This window comes from Petaurus breviceps, unplaced genomic scaffold (genome assembly GCF_028583685.1).
Source record: "Petaurus breviceps papuanus isolate PSGF00001 unplaced genomic scaffold, PetGlider_PUasm1.0 216, whole genome shotgun sequence".
NCBI classification, from domain to species: domain Eukaryota; kingdom Metazoa; phylum Chordata; class Mammalia; order Diprotodontia; family Petauridae; genus Petaurus; species Petaurus breviceps.
Genome location: NW_027185867.1, coordinates 1,488,102 through 1,510,524, shown reverse-complemented (window position 1 = coordinate 1,510,524; position 22,423 = coordinate 1,488,102). Strand labels below are relative to the sequence as shown.

The 22,423-nt window shown below is 35.2% G+C and overlaps 1 protein-coding gene across 1 annotated transcript in view; it reads left to right on the top strand.

Moving 5' to 3' along the window:
- The first annotated feature begins 1,384 nt into the window (after positions 1 to 1,384).
- NELL2 (neural EGFL like 2) overlaps positions 1,385 to 22,423 on the top strand; it is a 178,502-nt gene continuing 157,463 nt past the window's right edge. The window contains exons 1-3 of the mRNA XM_069094241.1: positions 1,385 to 1,843; positions 2,305 to 2,433; positions 19,898 to 20,048. Coding sequence (XP_068950342.1) covers positions 1,789 to 1,843; positions 2,305 to 2,433; positions 19,898 to 20,048 — 335 coding nt within the window. The 5' untranslated portion in view covers positions 1,385 to 1,788. The remainder of the gene's footprint in view (positions 1,844 to 2,304; positions 2,434 to 19,897; positions 20,049 to 22,423) is intronic.

Below are 22,423 nucleotides of genomic sequence, written 5' to 3'. Positions count from 1 at the left end.
ACTTGATTCATACTTTGACATTTCAGTAACTTAAATATTTTAAGTAACTTGAAGTATTTCCCACATCCTAATTAACTACCCCCCCAAGCCAATAAAAAACAAAGTACAAATGTGCTTTTTGTTTTTCTATAGTAACATGTTCTACAGTGTGCACTGTGATACCTATTGCTTTGAGGACAACTCAGACACCTTTTCTAACATTTAGCAAGACAGTAGGCATTTTGGTCTCTACAGTTATGGGGGGAGGGAAGATGGAGATTTAATAATCCAATTGTGCCTTGTTTATAAAACTAGGTAATAATTTACTTACCAATATAACAATGCAATACCCTCTTAAATTTGTTCTGATGGAGGATTAATAAGCGATCCAATTTTTTGGATTAAGAGAACAATCACCTGCACATTTAAGGGCAATTCTGGAAAATTTTGTCTTGGATCTTGTGAGGAGATAATCTATGCAATTTGCTGCCATTCCCACTGTTTCCGTATTAATAGAATCCAAGGCCTACAAAAATATTAGAGAGACAAGGCTGTGGTCTCTCACCAGGGAGACTCATTCAGCAGGTGCTCTGGCTCCTTCCTCCAGGCTTGCCAGCTCAGAGTTCCTTCCTAGTAGGCGCGATTTCCCTTTCTCAACTCTGCGTTTGGCAGAGGTTCTGGAGCTTCCAGGCTGTTCTGCCACCAAGTTCACCCCCACATTGTGCTTCCCCCCCCCCACCTTGGAATATCTCTAGCGCCCCTACCCAGGCTGTCAATTTTTTCAGCTTCCCCAAGGCTCCCTTTTGCTGCCCCTACTAATCACTTCTTTCTGTTTTTCAGGTCCCACCTCAAGGTCGTGTTCTGCTTCCAGATCAGGCTGACCTTCTACAGGCCTGTCTCGTGCTCTCGGAGAGGAGTCCTCAATTTCTTGGGAGCTGCCACGGATATGGGAGAATTGTAGGGTAGCTTTTGGATTTTTTTCTTTCTGACTAGCGAGCAATTTACTGTCCAATTTCCCAAAGGGACTCCGAATAACTAGGTGATCTCCTTTCCTGGGGTATGGTGGAATGGCAAGGGGGCGAGGAAAGAAAGGGGGAGGAATAGGCTCTTCCGTAAACTTAGCACCTGGTTTTAGTTTTTTTTAATCTGAAGGAGAAGAGTGGCAAGGCTCCAGGATGGTGGGAGGAAAGAGGAGGAGGCTGCAGTTGCTCCCGAAATCTGTTGCAGTGGGAAGAAAGGGACAAGGAAGCTCTTCCCAGCTTTCTTCATTCCCTTCCCTTTCCTCTCCGCCCTCCCCGGTGCTCGCCCCTCCCTGAAAGTGCAATCTCTTCTCCCTGCATCTCTGGGCTCTCCTCCCATCGTCTCTGCCTTCATCACAGGTTCTGGCTGCAGCGGGAGAGGGAGTTTTTGTTGCCACCCACACCCGTCTACTCCCAACCTCCATTCCCACCACCGATCTTTCCTTTTTTCCTCTCTTTTCCTTTCTTTTCATCCTTATCATCTCTCTCTCTCTCTCTCTCTCTCTCTCTCTCTCTCTCTCTCTCTCTCTCTCTCTCTCTCTCTTTTCTTTTTTACCCTTTGCTATTCTATGTGGGAATGATGTGCACATCGGAGAGTCCAATTTGTTGAAGGTTCTGAGAGATTTATGCATTTTATTTTTAAGGAACTGCCCTCCTCGATTTTTAAAATTAATAAGAAGAAACAAAGGGGGAAGCAGACGTTTATTTATTTTTATTCTTAGAGGGTGCTTTTTTGGGGGGTTTACTGTATTTTTTTTAAAGAGGAAGAAGATGAACTGACATCCCCACCATGGAGTCTCCAATCCTAGTGGTCACATTCTGTTTGATCTTCTGCCTCCGAGCAGGTCAGTGCCGGCTGGGTTGGGCTGGGCTGAGGGAAAAGCAATCTGCATTAGACTCAGTAGACACTAGAAGCAGAGCCAACGTGAGGAGGTTCTGGAAAGCCAGTGCTCTATCCTAACTGTCGCACTGAAAATGCCCAGGAATGGGGAGGGAAAGGCTAGCTTGCTTCCCCCTCCCATTTTGAGACCTAAAGGATGTTCATTCCCCATATCTTAGCCCTGTGAACAGAGGAAAACTTTGCAGATAGAAGGATTTTTAAATATTTCACGGAAGTAGCACTGGGTGTTAAATTATTTTTAAGCCAAGCTGGGGAGCACAGGTGAGATTCTGGGAAGGGATAGTCTCCTGCCTAGCTTTGTCAGCTTCCAACATAATCGCTGTCCTGTATTGCCAGATACTTTTATTTTGATGGTGCTTTTTCTTTCTCTCTTGTCCTTCTCCAATGTCCAACCCCTACCTTCAGTTTGGGGAATTGGAGTAGACCCCTCCTTGAAAATCGACTTCTTGACCGATTTAGAGCTGGGGGAGTCCACGGCGGGAGTGCTCCAGGTCCCTGGGCTGCACAATGGAAGTAAAGCCTTTCTTTTTCAAGGTATGGATAAGTGCCTAACCCTAATGTGGTAGTGGGGTTAATTTAGATAATTTCAGAAGTCAGCCCTCAACCACACTTTCTCATTAGAATGCGTCGATCACAGTTTTTTTAAGTAGTGGAGGGTAAGGATTGATTCACTCCTCTTTCATCTCTTTTTAAGTGCCAAGGATTATCTCCCATAACTTTTTAGTTTGTACTCCAGTTATTTTTAATGGCTAGGGCCCCTGACTATTGTACAGAAATTCAAATGGCAGATGATTTATTTTAGACCTGGGAGACAATATATCAAAACAAACACCTCATTTAGATGAAGTTAATTCAGTTAAGAAATAAGGTATCTGCAGTCTTGATTAAGAAATTATTCTCTGAAAGTTTTGTATGAAATCTTGCCTCTTTAGAATGACCAGAATCTTGACAAAATATGTATTTAATTTTCTGGAAAAATAAAAATCTCCCAGTATGTTTCTAGAATTCCTTCATTATATAGTAGACATTATCTATGAAACTGTATTCATTGGGGGGAGGGGGGGGATTGGGATTGGGGTAGAATGACTTACCCAGGGTCACACAGCTAGTTACATCTGAAGCTGGATTTGATCTCAGCTCTTCCTGCTTCCAAGGCTGGTTCTCTATACACTGTGGCACCTAGCTACCCTGAAACTGCATTCATTTTTTTTTAATTCCAAATCAAACCTTGAACCACCACACCCTTATTCCTTACTTAAATAACAAAGGAATGAGAGCTCTTTATGAATCAATAATGAAATATGTTTAAATGTGTAGTGTTGATAGAAATATATTCTAAGAGTTGAAAGTAGCCTTGATTTACCAAGCTATTGGAAGCTGACTTGCATGTAGTTGGAGTTTAGAACTCTTGTAAATACATACAACCTCAGTGGTACACTTTCAATGTTCTGAAGTCATATAGCAGCACAAGTGCCAGAAAATATTCTCCAAGACAATTCCAAGACCAGTTCTCCATCAAAAATTATTTTTGGAGGGGCGGCCAGGTGGCTCAGCGAGTAAGAGCACTGGCTCCAGTGTTGGGATGACCTGGATCAAATCCGGGCTCAGATACTCAGCACCACACCCAGAAATAACTGGCCGTGTAACCTTGAGCAAGTTACTTAACCCTGATTGCTTTAAAAAAATATATTTTTGGTATCCATTTTGATACAATAGTGACAGAAGCACAGTTCTTCCAGGGCAGGGATGATGCCATTTCTCTTGCAATTTTCTAGAAATTGGGAATTCTATCCTATATTTCTTTATACCCCCTACAGAACCTAACACTCAGATATTTGTAGATTGATTTTATAGCCTTTCTAGGTCAAAGTACAATGCTTGAGCACACAGTAGACACAATAAATAATGTCAACCTGATTTCAATATGTGGAATTCTTTTTAACTATATAGGTAAGGTAGGTAGTGCAGTAAATAAAACACAGGGCCTAGAGTCAGGAAGATGGTTCAAATACAGCCTCTGACACTTACTAGCTGTGTGACCCCAGACTAGTCTCTTAACATGTTTTCCTCAGTTTTCCCATCTGTAAAAATTAACACTCGTCTCCTAGAGTTGTGAGGATAAAATGAGATAAAATTGCAAGGCAACATATTAATCAACCAAAAAGTATTAATTAAGCAACTACTATATGCAAGGCACTGCACTAAGTGCTGGGGACACAAAAAGTTGCAGGGAAATAATACATAAAGAAAGCTATATATGGGATAAAATAGTAACAACAAGGCAACTGAATTAAGAGGGGTTAGAGAAGGCTTCTTGTAGAAAATGGGCTTTTAGTTGCTACTTAAAGGAAGTCAAAAAGGGCAGTAGTCAGTGCTCCAGACATGAGAGACAGCCAGAGAAAATGCTAGCAACCAATAGATTGTTCATAGGGGAGTCAGGATGCCAGTGTCATTGGATTGAAAAGTATAGTGTCAAGGAGTAATGTGTAAGAAGATTGGAAAGGTAAGAGAAGCTTAGTTTATAAAGGGCTTTGAGTAACAAAAAGAGCATTTTGCATTTGATCCTGGAGGCAATAGGAAATTATTGGAGTTTTTTGAGTGGGTATTGAGATTGTGTGACATGTACAAACCTGCAGTTTAGGAAAATCTCTTTAGTGGTTGAATGGAGGATAAATTGGAGAGAGGAGTGACTTAAAGCACACAGATCTCCCAGCAGGCTATTGTTAATAATACAGGCATGAAGTAATAAGGATCTCCACTAGAGTGGTGGCATTATCATAAGATAGAAGAAAGCATATTGGATAGATGTTTCAGAGGTGAAATTGAATGGCCTTGGCAACAGATTGGGTATGGGAAGGTGGGGAATCCAGGACTATTCCTAGGTTTAGAACCTGAGGGACTAGGAAGATGATGTTGTCTTCTACAATTTAGGGAGAAAGATGGTGAATTTGATTTTGGACATATTAAATTTAAAATATCTACTGGACATTGAGTTGGAAATGTCTGAAAAGCAGTTGGAAATGGTAGCATGGAGATTAGCAGATACTAAAGGGCAAGATATATAGATTTGAGAATCATAAGCATAGAGATAAAATTAAATATTATATAAAGATATTAGTTACTATTATTAACTATGAAATTAAGTAGTTCGTTAAATATTTATAGAACACTTCATAGGATAATTACATTGTGGAATGTCTATTAGTTTTAACTTGATAATATTTTAATAAGAAAATTCACTTCCTAAACTGATTATTTGATTGTTGGTCTATGAATAGAAATTTTAACTCATCTTTGAAAAAGTATAAATCAACTGGGGTTTGAAATATGATTCTAAGAAGTCAATTTTGATTTATATCTGATTTATATATTTTTTTTGTTCCTTAGGAATAAAAATGCTTTCAGCCTTTTGCAGATTTTGTAGATTAAATTTGTGACAGATGGATTGTGTAAGTGAACTTTTTGGCATTACACATAAAATAGCATAGCCAGAGTTTTACCAAGTGACAGATGATTTAAGATGCTCTTGGATTCTATATAAAATTTAGCAGATGAGTTTTTGCATCTTTCTCTTTTAGTATGATTCCAGTCTTCTTAACAAGGAAAGCGTTTAAAGTACCTTTTCTAATTAATAGTAATAAAGTTATTTTTAATGTCTCTGTAAAATAATAAAATATTTTATGCTTTTAGCATGAAAATTGAATTTTCAAATGATAATTATTGTGTATATGATGCTTAATAAAGGGTTACTTCTTTTGACTACTTCATATTTGGGAGTTTGTTAAGTGGTCAAAGAATCTCTTCAAAGACATCATAAATACTTTTAGCAAGTGATTAAAGCATGTGGATCTGTTGTTCCTTATTTAGTTCTAACTATTTTTCCCATTAATTGAAATAAGGGAAACAAAAATACAGGAATATAATTTTAAGAGACTATAATAGACTATTCTACAATTGCAACTGAATACAATTTAAAATTCTAAATTTTAAATTTTATTTAAAGCTACTTATGTATTACGACTTAGGCATAGTAGTAGGTACTAATCTAAGTCATATGACCCATACATTTCTTGGAAGATCTGTATTAGATGTAATCATCTTCTAAGAGGAAAAATTATCTAGGCCACAATAAAGCAAAACTTTAAAATATGAAGTGTAGATTTCTCCACCATAACCCTAATGTGACTCAGTTTAAATGATATGTTTGTTGTTTTTGCTTAAAACTAGGTGGCTGAATATTTTTACTTAAGAAGTGAAATTCTAAAAACTATAATCAAAGAAGTCAAAACTCTTGGTTGAGGATGACTAACAGTATTTTCAAATAGAATTCTTAAACAGAATTTAAAAGTGTTTTTACTATATTTTACGTGATCAAAATTTCCCCCTGTATTCTTGTTCCTTCCTCTTACAGAATATCATCCCATATAACAAATAATATTTTAAATTAAAAAGGAAAGAAGAAGAAAAAATTCAGCCAAACTAATCAATATATTGAAAAAATTAAAAATATGTGCTATGGACCGAATCCCATTAAAGAAGTGGGGTGGAGTATCTTCTTCTGATATTGTGTTTATTGTTTCTGTTTATGATGCTGTAGTCATTATGTATATTGTTTTCTTGGCATTGCTTACTTCATTCTTCATCAGATGGTATAAATCTTTCCAAGATTCTCTTTATTCATTATCTTCATCATTTTTTTGAACAACATCATGAAGATTCTTGAAATCACTAATAAGAGAACTCCAAATAGAAACAATCCTGAGATTTTTATGTCTGGCATAATAGTCCATTGCATTCATACATCACAATTTGTTTAACCATTACTTGATCAATGGCATCTACTCTGATTCCAGTTTTTTGCTATTACCAAAAGTGCTGGTATAGTTTTGTGTATATGATTTCTCCTTATCATGGTGTCCTAGGTATATAAATTTAGGAGTGAAATCTCTGGGTCAAAGGATATGGATATTTTAATCACTTTATCTGCATAATTAAAATTGCTTTTCAAAATAGTTATATTCATTCACAGCTCCATCAACAGTGCATGCCCATCTTCCTACAACTCCATCAATCTTGACCTTTCCCACATTTTGTCATCTTTGCCAATTTGCAGAGTATGAGGTAAAATCTCAGGGTTGTTTTCATTTAGATTTCTCTTATTACTAGTGATTTCAAGCAGTCTTTATGTGGTTGTTAATGCTTTGGAATTTTTTTTAAAGCTATTTATTTATAACCTTTGAAAACTTGTCTATTAGTGAATAATATTTGATTATGTCTATATCTATGTTAGTTTTCTGCATTCTCTTGAATAGCAAAACCTTATCCAAGATATTGATAGATAATTTCCCCCCATTTGAGTATTTTTCTTCTTATCCTAGGTAAATTAATTTTGTTTCTTCAAAAGCTTTGCAATTTCATTGAATCAAAATTTCTCTTTTGTCTTTTGAAATAATTTCTAGCTGTAGTTTTAATAAGAATGCATCTACTTCTAGCTGTGAAAGGTATATGATCTGTTTCTCTTCTATTTTTAAAAAACAGCATGATATTTAATGTTCAGGTCACATAACCATTTTGTATTTATTGTAGGACATAGCATAAGCCTAATTTGTGCCAGATTGCTTTCCAGATTCCTTAATATTTCTTATCAAATCATTCTTTCACAATGAATTTGTGTTTTCATATTTATTGAATGCTGGGTTATCTTGTTTCATTGTTTCTGATTCTCCCTTGACTAGAATATGTTTTTTTGAAGCGTTTTGAAATATTTTTTGAATTACATGTAAAAAACAATTTTTAACATTTTTTTTGCAGTTAATTGGTAAAACACATTCTTTTTATTTATTTATTTCATTTGTAATTTGTGGAATAGAACAAGTGTTTCTATAGCATAATACAGTAAAAAAAAAGATGAAACTGCATGATGAAACACATGAAACTGCAAATCTAAGTACAACTTGCTATTCCATTCAAATAGATAACAAAATCATCGCGCAAATTTCTTTTTCTTTTCTTTTGTAGTTTTATTATTATTATTTATTACATTATTAATTATATATAATATATTTCTATGTCAATTTTATTACATATTTATATTATATTTGTTATATATAAATATTACAAACATATAAAAATATAATTATATTATTACTATAATTATTAAAGTTATTCCGTACATACCTCTATTTAACAGTTCTTTCTCTGGATGCACATATCATCTTTCTTCATAGTTAATTTGGATATTCACAATAGACAAAATAGCTTATTCACTCAAAATCATTCTTAAAACAATATTGCTGTTCCTGTATGAAATATTCTCTTAGCTCTGCTCATTTCACTTTCCAGTATTTCGTGCAAGTCTTTACATGTTTTCTAGTCACTGAGGTCATCATTTCTTATAGCACAGTAGTACTGCATCACAATTCTACACAATTTCATCACAATACTACAACTTGTGTAGCCATTCCCTAGTGATGGGCATCCCTGTAATTTCTTTTTAATCTTTTTTTTTTGCCTTTTTTTGGGAGGGCAGTTGGGTTTAAGTGACTTGCCCAAGGTCACATGGCTAGTTTTTTTGTGTTAAGTGTCTGAGGACGGATTTGAATTCAGGTCCTCCTGACTCCACAGCTGGTGCTCTATTCACTGCGCCACATAGCTGCCCTCATCCCTATAATTTCCAGTTCTTTGCCACCACAAAGAGAGCTGCTATAAACATTTTAGAACTTATAGATTCTTTTCCTTTTTCCCTAATCATCTTTGGAAATAAATGAAGTAGTGGTATTACAAGGTCAAAGAATATAGGTAGTTTAATAACTTTTGGGGCATGATTCTAGATTGCTCCCCAAAATGGTTCGATCAGTTAGATCAGTTCACAATTCCACCAACAATGAATTACTGTACCAATTTTCCACATCCTCTCCAACATTTGTCATTTTCCCCTTCTATCATTTTAGCCAATTTGGTAGGGGTTCCTGAGGTTGTTTTCATTTAAATTTCTCTGATAAATAATAAGTTAGAACATCTTTTGTATGACTATAAATTGTTTTGATTTCTTCACTAGAAAACTGCCTTTTCATGTCCTTTGGCCATTTATGAAATAGGAAATGACTCATTCTTATAGATTTGAAACAGTTCTTTATATATATATTTAGGTATGAGATCTTTATTTATTAAACTCTATAAAAATTTTCCCCAATTATTTGCTTTTCTTCTGATCTCGGCTACATTTTTTTTATTTGTACAAAACCTTTAACATTTGTTCTTTTTTTAATTTCCTAATTCTCTCCTTCCTTCCCCTCCTCTCCCCTCTCTGAGATGACAAACTACTTGATATAGGTTATATTTATGTAGTCATGCAAAACATATTTCCATGTTAGTCATGTCGTGAATGAAAACAGACCAAAAAAAAGTAAAAAATAGTGTGCTTTGATCTGCATTTAGACTCTACCAGTTCTTTCTCTGGAGGTGGATAGCATTTTTTTGTCACAAATCCTTCAGAATTATCTTGGATCTTTGTATTGCTGAGAATAGCTAAGTCATTCACAGTTGATTATCCTATAATATTGCTATTACTGTATACATTGTTTTCTTGGTTCTGCTCACTTCACTTTGCATGCCTTCATATAAGTGTAGGATTTTTGGAAAGTATCCTGCTCATCATTTTTTTTTTTTTAATCTTAATTAACATTTTATTTTTCCCAATTAAAGGTTAAAATTTTTTTAACATTCTTTTTTTGGTTCAAATTTTGATTTCCAATTTCTTCCCTCCATCCTCTCCCTGTCTCATTGAGAAGGCAAGCAATTTGACACAGGTTATACATGTGTAGTCATGCAAAACACATTTACATGTAAGTCTTTCTGGGAAAGAAAACAAAAAAAACCCCAAGAAAAATAAAGTAAAGAAAAATTGGCTTTGATCTGCATTCAGGCTCTACCAGTTCTTTCTCTGGAGAGGGATAGCACCTTTTATCGTAAGTCCTACAGAATCGTCTTGGATCATTGTGTTGCTGAGAATAGCTTAGTTATACATAGTAAATCATCACAGTGTTACTGTTACTGTGTACAATGTTCTCCTGCTCATTTCACTTTGCATCAGTTCATGTAAGTCTTTCCATGTTTTTCTGAGTGCATCCTGTTTATTATTTTTTAATGCACAATAGTATTTCATTACAACTATATACAACGACTTGCTCAGACATTCCCCTCTCAACGGTCATCTCTTCAATTTCCAATGAAAAAAGCTGCTCTAAATATTTTTATACATATATTGATTTTCTTTTTAGAAGAAAATCTCTTTGGAATACAGATCTGGTAGTGATATTGCTGGGTTAAAGGGTATGCATGCTTTTATAGCCCTTTGCTCATAGCTCCAAACTGATCTCGAGAAAGGGTTGATCAGTTCACAACTTCACCAACAATCCATTAGTGTTCCAATTTTCCCACATCACTTCAAACATTTCACATTTTCTTTTTCTGTCATTTTAGCCAATCTGTTGAGTGTTCCTTAGAGTTATTTTAATTTGTTTCTATAATCAATAGTGATTTAGAGCATAATTTAATATGACTATAGATAGCTTTGATTTCTAGGGTATATTTTTATATCTGTTGCTTTGTAATATTTTTGTAATATATTTGTAATATATTTTGAGGGCTAGAAATACTAATTTCCCTTTCATCCTTACATTTCCCCCACTCTTTTCTTGATATTCTAGATCTTGCCTTTCTCCAAATGAATTTTTTTATCATGTTCTGTAAGATGTCCCTTTGATTGTTTGAATAACATAGATTAAAATTATAAGTTAAATTTGATAATCTTATAATTTTTTTATTGTAATGGCAAGGCCCACCCATATATACTGAATAGTTCTCCATCTATTTAAATTGTTCTTTATTTCTTTAAGGAGCTCTTTGTAATTGAATATGTGCCAGTACTGTGTGTGCTTTGGTAGAATGATCCCCAGATATTTATATCTTTCTAGTTTTATGGAATCTAATTTCTGTCTCTTAAATTTTGTGATTGTTAATTGTTACATTAATAATTTTGTATATAGAAATGCTATTGGGTTTTGAGGTTTTATTTTGTAAGAGAAATTTTGCTTGAGTTATTAATTGCCTTAAGTAGTATCAAACTGATTCTCCAGTATTTTCCAAATAAACCGTTATGTCATATAGACAAAGTATTATCTGCTTTTTATTTATCTTTTCTCTTTTAATTTTTTTCTTCTCCTATTCCTAGTATTTCTATAATAGTTGGGAGAATGAGCATCTTTTCTTTATTTCTGCATTTCCTTGGAAACTTATTGTATCCCCCTTGTGTATGATGTTTGCTGTGTGTTTTAGATATTTTTATTTATCCTGTAAACCTATATTTTATAGAATTTTTAGCATAAATGAGTGCTGTACTCCCCCCAGGCTTTTTATTACTTTATTTATTTTTAGTTTTCAACATTCATTTCCACAAGATTCTGAGCACCAAATTTTCTCCCTGTCTCTTCCCTCACCTCCACCCTAAGATGGCATGCATTCTGATTACCCCTTCCCCAAGTCTGCCCTCTTTTCTATCACTCCATCCCTCCTTTTGTCCCCATTCCCCTTACTTTCTTGTAGGGCAAGATAGATTTCTATACCCCATTACCTGTATATCTTATTTCCCAGTTTCATGTAAAAAACAACTTTTAACATTTATTTTTAAAACTTTGAGGTCCAAATCTCTTCCCTTCTTCCCTCTCCACCCATCCTCATTGAGGAAGCAAGCAATTCAATATAGGTTATACAAGTGTAGCCATGCAAAACACTTCCATAATAGTCGTATTGTGAAAGATTAACTATATTTTCTTCCATCCTATTCTGCCCTCCCCCATTTATTTTCTTTTCTCCTCTAATCTTGTCCCTTTTCAAAAGTGTTTGCTTCTGACTAGCCCCTCCTCCCATATACCCTCCCTTCTACTATCCCCTCTTTTGGCTTTCCCACCTACTTTCCTGTAGGGTAAGATGCCCAATTGAGTGTGTATGTTAAGCCAAATCTGAAGAGAATAAGGTTCACTCATTACCTCTCACCTTCCCCTTCTTCCCCTCTGATCCCTGAATGTAGAAGCTGCTAGATTTTGTGTTATCCTGATTGTGTTTCCACAATACTTGAATTGTTTCTTTCTGACAGCTTGCAATATTTTCTCTTTGACCTGGCAACTCTGGAATTTGGCTATAATATTCCTAGGAGTTTTCCTTTTGGCATCTCCTTTAAGAGGTGATGAGTGGATTCTTTCAATTTCTATTTTACCCTCTGGTTCTAGAATATCAAGGCAGTTTTCCTTGGCAATTTCTTGAAAGATGGTATCTAGGTTCTTTTTTTTCGATCACAACTTTCAGGTAGTTCATTAATTTTAAACTTATCTCTCCTGTATCTATTTTCCAGGTCAGTGTTTTTTTTCCAATGAGATATTTCACATAGTCTTCTATTTTCTCATTCTTTTGGTTCTGTTTTATAATTTCTTGATTTCACATAAAATCATTGCTTCCATTTGCTCCATTCTAATTTTGAAGGAATTATTTTCTTCAGTGAGCTTTTGGACTTCCTTTTCCATTTGGCCAATTCTGCTTTTTAAGGCATTCTTCTACAAATTGACTTTTTGGACCTCTTTTTCATTTGGGTTAGTCTATTTTTTAAAGTCTATTTTTATTTTCTTCATTATTTTTTTTTAGTCTCCTTTAGCAAGCTATTGACTCATTTTTCATGATTTTCTTACATCACACTCATTTCTCTTCCTAATTTTTCCTCTACTTCTCTTACTTGATTTTCAAAATACTTTTTGAGTTCTTACATGGCTTGTGACCAATTCATATCTTTCTTGTAGGCTTTTAATTTAGGAGCTTTGACTTTGTGGTCTTCTTCTGGTTGTATGTTTTGATCTTCTTTGTCACCAAAGTAAGATTCTAGTCTGTTTTTTTACACTGTTTGCTTATTTTCCCAGCCAATTACTTGACTTTCTAACTCTTTGTCAAGGTAGGATGCCTCTTCCAGTAGGGGTGGGGGTAGGAGTGTGTGGACTATCTCAAATTTTAGGGATTTTGGTCAACTATTTTCAGATATACTTCTAGGGACCTGTAAATTTTCAGCTCTTCCAAGGTGGTATGATCATGGGAGAATTTTTACTCCTCTTCTGACCTGTGCTCTGGTATGTGAGTGACCACAAACACTCTTTTCTGCCTTGGAACTCTGAGGAAGATTCCCTCTCCACCATAGCCACAAGCTCTGCCACGACAGTTCTCCTCCTCACCCCAGGACTGCCACCCAGGACTGTGAACCAGATCAAAGCACAGGCAAAGCAAGAAAATCCTGCCTCAGTGCCAGCAAAAAGATCTCTGAAATCCCCTTCTGATGAACTGCTTGATCCCCATACTGTCTGTGGGATAGGAGCTCCAGAAGCATCCACTGCTGCTACTGTTGCTGTTGCCACTGCTGCCCCCACCTTGCAGCCTTGGGGCTGGGGCTGAATCACTTTCCTCTCTCACCCAGATCCCATAGAGTTTTTCCACTTACTTTCTCTGCTATCCTTGGCATTTATGAACTGAAAAGTCTGGAAACTGCCACAGCTGCCAGTAATTCAGTTCCCTGAGGCCTGCTCTGGCCCTGTCTATGTTGGCATGGCCCATGCTGGACTGTGCTGTGCTGCCAACCTGGTGCAATAGACCCTTCCTGTGGATCTTATAGACCGTCTTGGGCTGAAGATTTGTTTCACTCTGTCATTTTGTGGGTTCTATAGCTCTATAATTTGTTTAGAGTCATTTTACAGGTATTTGGAGGGGTTTGGGGAAGATCTCAAGGAAGTCCCTGCTTTTACTCCACCATCTTGGCCCTCCCCCAGACTCCTGTACTTTTGATAAGAATTTTTTAGCATATATTGAGATAACCATATGGTTTTGAATTTTTAAAATATGATTAATTATTTCAGTTGCTTCTGATGTTGAACCATCCATGCATCTATGGTATAAATCCATCTTCATCATAATGAAAGATTTCATGAATGAAATTCTGTAATTTATTTAAGGGGATCTTATTTAAACTTTTCAATTGATATCCATTAATGATGTTGGTCTGTAGATCTTCTCATCCTTCTCTGGTATATTAGAACTATGTCTCAGAAAAGGAGTCTACGGGATGGAGTGTTTTCTTTCTCAAGTTTTTAGGATAATTTATGTAACAAGCTTGATATAGTTCTCTGAACCCATCAGGATTATATGTATTTTTCTTTAGAAGTTTTGTTATAGCTAGTTCTATCTCATTTTTTGAAGTTGAATTAAGAGCTCTAATTGGTCACTTTTTTTTAGAATTTTATAGATATGGTTATCTTTTCTATTTTTTTTTATTAACTTGGTTAAAGGTATATTCATTCAGTAAAACTTTTTTTAAGCTTTCATTTATTCTCCTTGAACTGATTACATTTTCATCATGTTATAATTTGTGATTTTATTGTTTAGTCATTTTCAATCATGTCCAACTCTTTGCGCCCCCATTTGAGTTTCATTTTTTGCAAAGATACTAAAGTTATTTGCCATTTCCTTCTCCAGCTTATTTTACAGATAAGGAAACTGAGACAAACAAGGTTAAGTGACTTGCTCAGAGTCACATAGCTAGTAAGTGTCTGAGGTCAGATTTGAAGACAGGAAGATGAGTGGAATGGGAATAGGTGAATTTAATTCAGATAATCATGACATATACTATTGTGGGCAAGAATCCCTTAGAAGAAGTGTAGTAGCCCTCAAAATTAATAAAGGGTGATAAAAGCAGTACTGGGTAATAATCTTACAAATGACAAAATAATATCTCTTTAAATCCAAGGCAAACCATCCAACATCACAGCAATACAAGTTTATGTTCTAACCATTGATACCAAAGAGGCCAAAATCAATCAAATCTATAAGAACAATAATATATTTTAGAAATAATATCAAAACCCCTCCCCCCCACACAGAGTCATTCACCATCCTAAACCTCACCCTGCCAGGTGAGCACTTAAAGACCAACTTGGGCACATCCCAAGGGCAGACTCTGGGCCTTACCACAGTGCTCTTGATTCTGGTTCTGAAACCCATTCTCCATTGCTGTGAAGTCTTTCTCTCTTCATGCCTTAAGAGTCACAGCCATAGCAAGAGTTTCTGGCCTCTGGGAGTGCGGCGCTCTGAAGGCACTGGCTAAGATTCACTGCAATATTCTAGAAATTGATTTAAACAGAAACATCAAGAAGACTTCACCATCCACAGAGATTCCTTCTTCCATTTGGATTCTGCATTGGACATCCTCCATTAAGGCGACTCTACAGCAATCCTGAGATGGATATGTGAAACCATGGCTGCAGCCTCATGATTTTGAAAGCATCTGGGTATCTCCAGTGGAACTGAGTGGAAGCAGGAATTCACACACATCAAACATTAGCAGTAAAAGAATGAACCATACTACTGGCCTATCTTGACAGAAGATATTGACCTGGAGAGATATATTTAGATACTGCAGAATAAAGATATAGGTTAAACTGAATAGTATCTGAAGAAGTACTTTCCAACCTGTATGCTGTAATTCAGGAAAGAACCATATTCAATTGGTATTCAACACCTTTTGATTCTACTTCTGAAATATCTGATGAATCCATTCTTACTGCCACCAACCTGGATCCTGATCTCTGGCTTACATTTCCTCCCTTCTCCAATATGTCCTTAATAAATTGTAAGTGAACAATCGTGAAAAAAAAGAAATAACATCAAAAAGAAGTCATTTTCATCATAGGGGATGAGAATGCTGAAATGAGAAATCAAAAGAATTCAAATAGGAGGCAAGTTTGGCCTTGGAATACAAAATGAAGCAGGGCAGAGACTAATAATGTTTTGTCAAGATAACTCAATGGTTATAGTAAGCACTTTTTTTTCCAGCAAGCCAAAGTGTGAATCCACACATGAACATCAATCAGATTGATTATGTACTTTGCAATAAAAGGAGGAGAAGCTCCATATAGTCAGTTAAAAAAAGACCTAGAGCTGACTGTAGATCAGATCATGAGCTTCTTATTGCAATTTTTAAAGTTAAATTGAAAAAAGCAGGGAAAATGAACAGACCATGTAGGTCTGCCCTAAATAATGTCCCTTATGAATATGAAGTGGAGGCAAAGAATGGGTTTTAAGGGATCAGATCTGGTAGATAGAGTGTCTGAAGAACTATGGACAGAGGTTTGCAATATCATACAGGAGGCAGCAACAAAATATCCCAAAGAAAAAGAAGAGCAAGCAAAAGGAAAGTGGAAGGTAATGGAGAAAGGGAAAGATATGCCCAACTGAATGTAGAATTCTAGAGAATAACAAGGAGGGATAAGGTTTTCTTAAATGAGCATTGCAAAGAAATAGAGGAAAACAGAAAGGTAGAGAGACAAGAGATCTCTTCAAGAAAATTAGAGATATTAAGGGGACATTTCATGTAAAAATGGGAATGATAAAAGACAAAATGGTAAGGACTTGGAAGCAGAAAAGATTAAAAAGACATGGCAAGAATATGCAGAACTATACAAGAAAGACCTTAACATTTCCAATAACCACAATGGTATACTTACAATGGAGCACCATAAGTCCTGGAAAATGAAGTCATGTGGGCTTTAGGAAGCATTATTAACGATAAAACTAGTATAGGTGATGGAATTCCAGCTGATCTGGAATTCTGAAAATGAATATAAATATCCTAAAAGATGATGCTGTTAAAGTGCTGCACTCAATATGCCAGCAAATTCCAAAAATTCACCAGTGGCCACTGGTTTGGAAAAGATCCCTGTATGTCCCAATCAAAGAAAGATAATACCAAAGAATGCTAAAATACTGAACAATTGCACTCATTTAACATGGTAGCAAGATTATGCTTAAAATTTTGTAAGCTAGGCTTAAACAATATGGGAATTAAGAATGACCAGAAGTGCAGACTGATTTTTTGAAGAGGTAGAGAAACTAGAGAACAAATTTCCAACAGTCACTGGATTATGGAGAAAAAAGGGAGTTCCAGAAAAACAAACAAAAAATCTACTTCTGCTTTATTGACTACTCTAAAGTCTTTGACTGTGTAAATCACAACAAAATGTGGCAAGTTCTCAAAGAGATGGGAATACCAGATCATCTCATTTGATTCCCAAAAGAACCTTTATGTCAGCTAAGAAGCAACAGAGTCAAATATGGAACAACTGATTGGTTTTAAGATTGTGAAATGAGTACAACAAGGCTGTATGTTGTCACCTTATTTAACTTACATACAGAGGACATCAGGTGAGATGCCAGGCTGGATAGATAAAAAGTCAGAATTAAGGTTACTGGGGAAAATAACAACAATCTTAGCCATGCAGACAATAATGCTCTGATGGCAGATGGTCAAGTTCCTTGTTGAAGGTGAAAGAAAAATCTGACTTGAAGCTTAGTGTTAAAAAAATAAAGATCTTGGCATCTGGTTCCATAATTTTTGTAGCAAATAGAGGGAGAAGAAAGGGAAGCAGTGTAAGATTTTATATTCTTTGGGCTCAAAGATCGCTATAGACAGCAACTGTAGCCATGGAATTAAAAGATCCTTGGAAGGAAAGCTATGGCAAATCAAGGCAGCACAGTCTGATTTTCATCAGAGAAAGGTTCATATAATCAAAGCTATGGTTTTCCCATTACTAATGTATGACCATGAGAGTTGGACTATAAGGAAAACTCAGTGCCACAGAATCAATGCTTTTGAGTGTCCCTTGGACAGCAAGGAGATCAAATCAGTCAGTACTCATTGAAAGGACAAATACAAAAGCTTAAATATTTTAACCACATAATGAGAAGATAGGATTCATTGGAAAAGACCCTGAAGTTGGGCATGATAGAAGGCAAAAGGAAAAGGAAATGGTAGAGGATGAGATGGGTAGATAGTGTCATGGAAGCAAAAATATTTGAACTTGGCATGCTCTGGTCTATTGGGTCATGAAGAGGCAGACGTAACTGAACAACTAACTAAGCAACAACAATGAAAATTTGGATAACAACAGCACCTATTTTGCAGGACTTTTCTGAGGATCAAAAGAGATATTTTTTAAAAGTACTTAACACAGTGGCTGGCATAGTAGGTACTATGTAAATGCTTATACTCTTCCCTTCATCACTCATTAATGGATTAATTAATATATTACTGATTGGTTTATATAAAAGATTATGTGAGTGATAAAAATCACATGCATAAGATTGATACCATGAAGCTTTTGGAAAAATCAAATGACCCATTTAATACTGCATGTGATTTAAAAAAAATTACTAAGTTGCATTTTTTAAATATTTTAATCAATCATCTTTAAATAAATGTTTTTTCACTTACATATTTTTATCGTTTGATAAAAATCCTTCAAAGTAAATTAGAAGTATAGACTTATGACTGAAGATCTTCAGATTCAGGGTCTGCCAAATAATAAACAGTAACCATTAGTGATGCCCAAGGTATGCAATACAAATAGCAGAGCAGAGATCAGTGATATATAATAGAAAGAATGCTGTGTATAAATCATGAAATTTAATGAGATCTAATTTGTTTCACTCCTAACCTGCCATATGATTTTACATAAGTCATGCAACTTCTCTTTCATTCTATTTACCTTTGACTAAAAATGGACACAGTGATGATGACCACTATTTACTTAATAGTATTGTGATAAGACAAAATGTGATCAGAATTTAAGGTGACTTTTGCTGTTATTATACATTTCCGAATGATTAAAGTAGGCTTTCAATTGTTTGTGAACATATACTTTTTTCTTTTTGAGATTTTTCTTATGACTTTGATTTATACTCTTTGTTATTCTGGAGAATCAATAGTTCTTGACTATAGAAAGGAGAGGCATCTAGGTGCTTCAGGGGATAAGGCCTGGAGTCAAGAAGACATCTGGCCTCAGACACTTACTAGCTATATGTCACTTAAGTCACTTACCTCTGCCTTAATTCACTGGATAAGGAACTGGAAGAGCACTTCAGTATCTTTGCCAAGAAACCTCCATAAACAGAAATGGAGTGCTATGGTCTATGGGCTCATGAAGAGTCAGACATGACTGAATGACTTAGCAACAACATAAAAATGAGAACTTTACAGTGATTAGAAAATCTTTGCACTCAGGTTTACACTTAGGAAAGAGGGAGGAGTTGAATGCTCCAAGTAAATGCCTCCAAGTGTATGTTAGCTTTGCTTACATGAATGCGGGGCTTTTCCTACACCCAAATATGCCCATGTGAAGAATTTTACTCATGGATATGGAATAGCCAAGACTAATCCTCCCTCCTTTGTATCTCCCAACCTCCAAATATAGCTCTATTACTTGACCAGGGTGTTTCACCATTATCTCTGTGTTCTAAGACTACATGAATATTGGACAAGGTTTTGTGTCTCCTTTTAAAAACTTTCTTGGCTAAGAGATTATGCTTCTAGGTATGATCACTCACATCAAGACAGGGAAAGGAAATACATATTGCAATACATATATTCTATTCAGCAAATATGCTGGGTTTTTTTAAAATCAGAAACACCAAAGGATAAGAGTAACTAATTTAGTCATCTTGAATTTTGTTAAAAACAAGCCTTATAGATAAAGGAATCAATGTACAAAGTAGAAATATTTTAAATCCAGTTTTTGAATCAAGAACATCGATATAGACACCAGGAACACATGCCTATTATATATGAGGACTGCAGAATCCTTTATATGAATCAAAATATTTTGTCTTGGAGCAGTTCAAATAGACTTAGTTGGTTTTGAAAATGGTGTAAAATGGTAATAAACTAACTTTTTAAATTAGAGACTTTAATGTTCATTGTTCTTTGAGCCCTCTTATCTAGTCAAAAATATTTGTTTATATAATCATTATCTTATTGTGTATAAATCATTATTTAGCAAAATTAAAAAAAATTGTTGGGTGCTAATATAAAGACAAATTCTAGCCTATGCTTAGTAATTATTTTTTGTTTTATTTTTAGATACTTCAAGGAGTGTAAAAGCATCCATTGCTACTGCTGAACAAATTTTTCAGAAGTTACGAAATGAGCATGAGTTCACTATTTTGGTGACCTTAAAACAAATCCAGTTAAATTCAGGTGTTATCCTATCTATTCATCATTTAGATAAACGGTAAGTATGGCTGCCTCTTTTTTTTCCCCATTTTCACTATACACTATCATGTAATTGAGTAGATTAAATAGAAATAAACTAAAGCAAGATACAATATATTGAAGCTTGTTGAATAGTAACCCACATACTGCATACGTACTAACATAAAAATAACTATTTGTCTTGAAGTTGGAAAAGATGTCATTTTTTTCTGTACTTCAAGTTTCATTTAAAAGAACTTTTTATTTTTAGCTCTGAATTGTCTCCTTCCTTCTCACCCCACCCCCACCTACTGAGAAGACAAGAAATGATACCCAATATATGCATGAAGTCATACAAACCATATTTCTATATTATCTATGTTGCAAAAAAAAAGAATTAGAAAAATGAAGAAATTGAAAGAAAATGTGCTTTGATCTGCACTAAGAGTCCATTAGTTCTTTCTCAGAATGCGAATAGCACTTTTTTTTTTATCGTTAGTCCTTTGGAATTGTCATGGATTCATTGTAGTGCAGTCTTTCACATTTGATTGTCATTACAGTACTGTGTACAATATTTTCCTAGTTCTTTTTACTTCACTTTGTATTAGCTCATATAGGTCTTCCCTGGATTTTCTTAAACCATCCACTCTGCAATTTCTTACAGTACAATACATTACATCAGAAACATACCACAGCTTGTACAGTCATTGCCCAGTTGATGGGCATCCCCTCAATTTCCAATTCTTTGCCACAACAAAAAGCAGTTAAGAGCAGTTTTTGTAATATAGGTTCTTTTTCTTTTATCTCATTGGGGAGACATAGGTAATAGTGATTTTGCTGGGTCAAAGGGTATCTACAATTTTATAGCCCTTTGGACATAATTCCAAGTTATTTTCCATAATGGTTAGAACAGTTTACAACCCTACCAACAGTTCATTAATGAAACTATTTTTCTGGATCCCCTCCAGCATTTCTCATTTTTTCTTTTTCTGACATTTTAGTCAATCTTATTGGTGTTAAGTGGTACCACAGTTTTTTTAATTTGCAGTTTTCTAATTATTATTGATTTAGAGCATTTTTTCATATTACTACTGATAACTCAGAGGCAGTGAGGTGGCTAAGTGGATAGAGCATTGGGTTTGGAGTCAGGAAGACCTGAGTTCAAATCTGGCCTCAGACACTTACTGACTGTATGATCTTGGGCAAGTCATTTAAACTGCCTTAATTTACTGGAGAAGGAAATGCTAAACCATGCTGAGTAAAACCCAGGACAGTATTGGTGGGCTGTGGTCCATGAGGTCATAAAGAGTTGGACACAACTGAATGACTGAACAACAACTGATAACTTCTTCTAAAACCTGCCTGTTTATATGTCCTATGATGATTTATTAATTGGGGAATGGCTTGTAATTTTATAAATTTGATGCGGTTCCCTATACATTTGAGAAATGAGATATTCTCAGAGAATATTTTTATCTCTTTATCAGAGAAACTTGCTGTATAAATCTCTCTCTCTCTCTCTCTCTCTCTCTCTCTCTCTCTCTCTCTCACACACACACACACACACACACACACACATACACACACACACACACCAGTTCCCTGTTTTCCTTCTAATTTTGACCGAATTGGTTTTGTTTTGCAAAACTTTTTCAATTTCATGTAATCAAATTTATCTATTTTACATCCCATGATCCGAATAATGATTTCTTGCTTCTTTATGAACTCTGTTTTTATCCATAGCTCTGACAAGTAATTTTTCCCATATCCTCTAATTTGCTTATGTTATCATCATTTGTGTGTAAGTAATATACCTATTTTGAGTTCATCTTGGTATATAGTGTGAGATACTGATCTATTCCAAGTTTCTTCCAGACTTCTTTCTGGTTTCCATATCTCTGTTAATTAGTTCTATTTTCTTTTATTTTTGCTTTGTCAGAGAACAAGATTGCTACATTTATTTTTATTCCTTTACTAGAATCATAATAGATTCTTCTCCAGTCCCTTATTTAAGCTCTGCATGTTTTCTGTTTTAACTCTATCTTGTAAATTACATGTTAGATTCTAGTCTCTAATTTATTCTCTTATCCTCTTCTATTTTGTTATTGAGTTCATCCCATTTACATTGAGTTATATTCACTGTGTCTTTCCCTGAATCCTGCTCCCTTCTATTTACCCTTTTTTATACTATCCCCTCCTCAAAAATATGTTTAGCTTTTCAAAAGTAACTCCTTTCATCTACTTTCCCTCTTACCATTCACCCCCTTTCCTTAGTCCCTTCCTCTTCTACTTCCCTGTCAGGTAAGATGAAATTCTATACTCATCTGTGTGTCTATCTACCTGTCTATCTTCCTGTCTGTCTGTCTATCTATCTATCTATCTATCTATCTATCTATCTATCTATCTATCTATCTA